Source organism: Benincasa hispida, chromosome 5, assembly GCF_009727055.1.
Source record: "Benincasa hispida cultivar B227 chromosome 5, ASM972705v1, whole genome shotgun sequence".
NCBI lineage: Eukaryota > Viridiplantae > Streptophyta > Magnoliopsida > Cucurbitales > Cucurbitaceae > Benincasa > Benincasa hispida.
The window spans coordinates 26860476-26866944 of NC_052353.1; the positions used below are offsets into that span (position 1 = coordinate 26860476).

Genomic DNA, 6469 nt, shown 5'->3' on the forward strand with positions numbered 1-6469 from the left:
TTTTCTGTTTTCATATTTATGAATGCTTTCTTGTTCATTTATACAATGAATTCAAATTATGTTAGCTAGGTGTGAAGGATGTGTTTGAAATGACTTCTTCCAATACAGAAAAATAATTTTGGCTAATTAAACAGGCCATTTATGGATATAAAATAGAATTTAATCTCTTTATCAGAAGTACTAGTGTCATGTTAACTCACTAGTTCACCACTTAAATCTTGTTGCCTCCACTCGCTCGTAACTCTTAGAATAAGGGTTATTCATGCACGTTTTAAGCTATGGAGTGGAAATTGAGTCATTTGTCTTGTTTGAGTTTTTGTTCAAGAGTATGCAAGTAAAAACAGAAGTTATAACATACTATTAGAGGGGCAAATCTCATCCAAGTGAACATAGTTACAGTTAGCTGTAATTGACATATTTTTCTTTGTTCGATGTTAGAGGTTCAAATCTCTCTAACCTATTTGTTCTTAAAAAGAGCTATTTCCTAACTCCTTCGTCGATTGTCGATAAATGGGCAACTACGGTTGGGGTGTTAGGCCAATTTTGGTATGTAGGGATGGTTTTACAATTTTGAGTAGGTCAATTCTTTCATTCACTCCTAAATAAATGCCATCATTTTCTCTAACATGCAGAACTCAAAATCTAGGATACGATCTTCGAACTCTAGAATATATTTCCAAAAGCTTAACAAAATCTAAAAAGGATATCATATTTTAAAACTAAAAGCATATCTTAAAAAAACTAAAAACCTTTCAATTGTGGACCTTGAAAAATTTCATAAAATGACTTGAGAACCAAAAACTTTTATATGGTTGACCTCTTTCTAAAATTTTTGTTGAAATTAGGGTTTGCACTCTAGGGGCAATTTTGTCTTTTTCATTGCACCCTAGGGTTTCCTTTTTCTCTATTTAAGTTGTTAGTCTATTGTATTTCACCCTGACCATCATTGAGGAAAATCCAACAGGAGAGTCCCAAACCAATAACCCAGATATAACCAACATTATCCAAAAAGCCATTGACAGGTACTTCCAAACTCTTCTTCCCCACTTTCGTGAAGACCAGCCGCCGCCACCCTACCCACCGCCGACTGACTCCTTCGCAGACGGAATGACTAGTCGCCAGGCCCAGCAACCAGCGACCAGCGAACCAGCAGCTACCCATTTGGTCCGGTCGCGCGCAGACGAAGACGACTAGCGATCGGTTGCACGAAATCTGTTCGGTCGATCTCAGACGCTGCTAAACGACGCCGACTAGCCTCGATCTGTGATGCCCAACGCCGATCGGTCCAGATCCGTGATGCCCAGCGCTGACCAGTCTAGTTCCCGTCGGTTGCCGTTGTCGCCGGTCTTCTCCTCTCAGATCGACGTCTCATCTCAACCTCTGCTGCACCAAAAGACAGATGAAAGAAGTGTGGGTGTTTTCTAGCCGAGTATAAGCAATCGAATGGGGCAGTTTTCGCCGATCATGGATGAGTTTGGAGGGGGTAAGTCTTCATCATACCACAAGGACCAAGAAAATATAATCCAAGATCAAGTTACCCAGTTGCAGTTGCAGATTAAACGACAGAACGAGATGTTTCAGCAGCAGCTGGCTGCTATTGGGGAAGCTCTGGGATCGACATCCAAGATCCAACCAGATTTAAACCCATACCCTGAAAAGTCGGTATCTTCGTTCCCTACTTACCCCTTAAATTTATGTTCTGGAACTATAGGCAATTCTTTTGGCTTTATTATAGGAGAAAAGTTGAATGATGATAATTATTTTTTTTGGTCCCAATCTATTAAAATGGCCCTTGAGGGCTATCACAAATTTGGATATCTGACACGTGAAATACCAAAATCAAGGATCGGTGATCCCCAAGAGCAAATGTGGAAAGGAGAGGATTCTTTATTGAGATCGATTTTGATTGGAAGTATGGAACCTTAGGATGGAAAACCTTTATTGTATGCAGCTACAGCCCGTGATATTTGGGGGGCAGCCCAAAAAATCTACTCCAGGAGATAGAATGCCTCTCATTTGTATACTCTACGTAAATAGGTCCATGAATGCAAACAAGGAACGATGGACGTTACTACTTACTTTAACAAGCTGTCTCTGTTGTGGCAAGAGATGGATTTGTGCCATGAAATAATTTGGAACTGTTCTTGTGGAGGAGTGTTACATTATCAATCTGAAGAAATGGATCGCATGTATGACTTTCTTGCAGGACTCAACTCTAAATTTGATACAGTACGAAGTTGTATATTGGGGACCAGACCTATACTATCCCTAATGGAAGTTTGTTCTGAAGTTCGCCTGGAGGAAGATAGGTGAGGGCCATGAATAGTACACCTGTAACACCAACAGATTCCGCTGCTTTCAAAACATCAGGCCCTGTCCAAGATAAACAGAACAGTAAGCTGCCCCCAGTGTGTGAACATTGCAAAAAACCCTGGCACATGAAAGATTAATGCTGGAAACTTCACGGCCGACTGCCAAATGGTAAGAAATGACAGCCAAACTGGGCTCTTGTAGGTGAATCTGTTACTGGAGATACTCAGACTCAGAATCAGGAAACTACTCAGAGCACTACTACTAAAGTTGGTATAAGTGTAATTGCCCATACATGTACTTTTCACTCCTTTGGCCTTGTGAGTATAAATAGTAATAAACCGTGGATATTAGACTCAGGAGCCATAGATCACTTAACTGGCTCCTCTGATCAATTTTTATCTTATCAACCTGGTGCTGGAAATGAAAGAATCAGAATTGCAGATGGGTCCTTTGCCCTCGTTGCTAGAAAAGGACGGGTGTCACCTTTTGCCGGCTTAATACTCCAAGATATGTTGCATGTGCTAAAAGTATCTTACAATCTGTTTCTATTAGTAAACTTACAAGAGATTTGAAGTGTCGTGTTATCTTCTCACCTGTTGTTGTTGTTTTTCAGGATATGAACTCGGGGATGACGATTGGCACTGCTCGGCATGACAGGGGACTCTATTTTCTCACTGAAGAAGCTTCCTTTAGGCTATGTGATAGGATTAGTTTATTTTCTTCCCATTTTTCTATTTTTGAAACTGATTATATGTTATGGCATTATCGCCTTGGCCATCCTAATTTCCAGTACATGAATTATTTGTTTCCTCATTTTTTCGCAACATTAATATTTCTAAATTGAAATGCGATGTGTGTGTCCAGGCCAAACAGCCTCGTGTTTCTTTCTCTTCTCAACCTTATAAGCCCTCTAAACCATTTACTCTGTTCCATAACGATGTCTGCGGTCCTTCACCAGTCACTACCATAACTGGGAAGCGTTGGTTTGTAACCTTTATTGACGATCATACTCGACTAACCTGAGTTTTCCTTCTGACAGATAAATCAGAAGTTACTTTAGTTTTCCAACAATTTTACAATTCTATAGAAACGCAGTTCAATGCCAAAATCGCTATTCTTCGGAGTGATAACAGTCGAGAGTACTTTAATAACGCCTTACGCGAATTCCTAGTCTTCAAAGGTGTTGTCCATCAGAGTTCCTGTGCGTACACTCCTCAACAAAATGGAGTGGCCGAACAGAAAAACCGTCACCTTGTTGAAGTTTCCCGCTCACTTATGTTGTCAACTTCCCTTCTCTCTTATTTGTGGGGTGATGCTATCTTGACAGCAGCCTATCTAATAAACCGCATGCCATCCCGCGTCCTAAAATTCCAAACTCCCTTAGATTTCTTCAAAGAGTCTTACCCAAATTTCAGACTTCTTTCTGATGTACCCCTTCGTGTCTTTGGCTGTGTGGTGTTTGTCCATACACACGGACCTAACCGTACCAAGTTTACCCGTCTGGCACAAAAATGCATTTTTGTGGGGTACCCTCTACATCAGTGTGGGTACAAGTGTTATCATCCCCCTTCTAGAAAATACTTTGTCTCTATGGATGTGACATTCTTTGAAGATCATCCATTCTTTCTTAGTGGTTCTCTTCAAGGGGAGCATTCCAGTGAAGAAACCAATTGGGGTTCCAACCTTTCTGCCTTACTTGAACCTGAACCCATCCTTGATATCAGTCTCAATACCAATGCACCTATCCTCCCAACCAAACAAGTCCCTTGGATCCTATACTATAGGAAGAATCACAGGAAGGAAATAACGTCGTCTGTTATCTCTCCGGCTCCAGTTCATGAGTTTGAATAGAGATTAGTTCTAGGTACTAGTAGTCCTATCCCTGATCATGATAATAAATGTGATAAAACTGATGTTTGTGTTGAAAATGTTGAGAGCAAAAGCAGGGAAGATAATGACAGCAAAGATGATATTGAGGTCAATGATGATGCAAAGATAGATGATTTTGTGATTCTTGAGAACATGGTAGAACCTGGAAAAGAAATATCTCTTATTCCTGCTGAAAAAATTGTTGAGAGTGGGAAAATAACAGAACCGGAGGGTGAGTACAGTATGTTAGAAGAAAGTAAAGACAGAGATGAATCCCTTGATCTTCTGATTTCCCTAAGGAAAGGTACTAGATCATATACTAAATATCCGTTGCAGAGTTACTTGTCCTATAGTAATTTGTCTCCTGAGTTCAAGGCCCTCACTACAAACCTAGACACAGTGGTGATACCAAACAGTATACACACAACGTTGGAAAGTCTTGAATGGAAAGCCACAGTTATGGAAGAAATGAGAGCTCGTGAGAAAAATCATACGTGGGATCAAGTCAATCTTCTAAGTGGTCATAAAGCAGTCGGATGTAAATGGGTGTTCACAATAAAATATAGGCCCGATGGAACAGTTGACAGATACAAAGCCAGATTAGTTGCTAGGGGTTTTACTCAGACTTTTGGGGTTGATTATTCTGAGACTTTTTCGCCAGTTGCAAAGCTAAACACAGTTCGGGTCCTCCTTTCTATTGCAGTTAATAAAGATTGGCCCCTTCACCAGCTTGATGTGAAGAATGCCTTTCTTAAAGGAAAACTGGAGGAAGAAGTCTATATGAGTCATCCCCCAGGATTCGAAAAACAATTTAATCACTGAGTTTGCAGATTAAGAAAGTCCTTATATGTGCTAAAACAGTCACCAAGGGCTTGGTTTGACAGATTTACTATGTTTGTAAAGTCGCAAGGATATAAACAAGGTCATTCTGATCGTACTCTATTTACTAAAAGGTCAGTATCTAGGAAAATTGTAGTTTTGATTGTTTATGTTGATGAAATTTTTATTTCAAGCGATGATACCTCAGAGATTGATCGATTGAAGGCAAAGATGGCTGAGGTATTCGAGATCAATGACCTTGGAAAACTAAGATACTTCCTTGGAAGTAGCTCGATCGAGAGAAGGAATTTCAGTTTCCCAACGGAAGTATACTCTGGACTTGCTTAAGGAAATAGGTATGACGGGTTGCAAACCAGTTGATACCCCTATAGAAGCAAATGCAAAGTTAAGTAATATGAGTAAAGGTGTTCTAGTGAGCAAAGAAAGATATCAGCGGCTTGTTGGAAAATTAATATATCTCTCTCATACTAGACCCGACATCTCTTATGCAGTGAGTATGGTAAGTCAGTTCATGCAGTCTCCATACGAAAAACACATGAGGGCAGTAGAGCGCATTTTGAGATATCTGAAAACCTCTCCAGGGAAAGGCTTGATGTTCAGGAAAACTGAAAAGCGATGCATCGAAGCTTACACCGATGCTGATTGGGCAGGATCTGTAGTAGACAGAAAATCAACATCACGGTATTGTACCTTTGTGTGGGGCAACCTTGTTACATGGAGAAGTAAAAAGTAAGGTGTCGTTGCCAGAAGTAGTGCCGAGGCAGAATACAGGGCCATGAGTCTGGGAATCTGTGAAGAGATTTGGCTTGAAAATGTTTTGAAAGACCTTGATCAAGAGCATACCGGTCCAATAAAATTCTATTGTGATAATAAAGCAGCCATAAGCATAGCAAATAACACTGTTCAACATGACAAAACAAAGCATGTAGAGATTGATTGACATTTTATCAAGGAAAGACTTGATAGTGGCAACATTTGTGTTTCTTATATACCTTCCAATCAACAGATTGCAGATGTCCTAACAAAGGGACTACCCAGACAGTTGTTTGACGCATGTATGAGCAAGTTGAGCCGTATTGACATCTACGCCTCAACTTGAGGGGAGCGTTGAAATTACGGTTTGCACTCTAGGGGCAATTTTGTCTTTTTCATTATACCCTAGGGTTTCCCTTTTCTCTATTTAAGCTGTTGGTCTATTGTATTTCTTTGTATCAGTTTTCTAATAAGAATTCCCTTATCTTGTGGTTTTTCTCCCTAATTAGGGTTTTCCAACCCTACTCTATTTTTCATCAATTGCTATTGACTTTTTTGTCATGTGAAATACTAGATTTGCCTCAAATTTTAAATCTTTTTTCAACTCGCCTACCTTCTTCCTCCAACGATTTCTTTAGCGATTGATAACATATGTATTTAATGCAACATCAACATCCACCAATGCATTTATTCT

General features: G+C 39.9%; 1 protein-coding gene across 1 annotated transcript; it reads left to right on the forward strand.

Moving 5' to 3' along the window:
• Nucleotides 1–5359: 5359 nt before the first annotated feature.
• On the forward strand, nt 5360–5755 carry LOC120077271 (secreted RxLR effector protein 161-like). Its single transcript, XM_039031165.1, has one exon. It carries the CDS (start codon nt 5360–5362, stop codon nt 5753–5755), a length of 396 nt encoding a protein of 131 aa, XP_038887093.1.
• Nucleotides 5756–6469: the final 714 nt, after the last annotated feature.

Bases quoted from the DNA above. Each gene is read 5' to 3' on its own strand.
- LOC120077271 (XM_039031165.1), top strand. From the start codon at position 5,360: ATGACGGGTTGCAAACCAGTTGATACCCCTATAGAAGCAAATGCAAAG.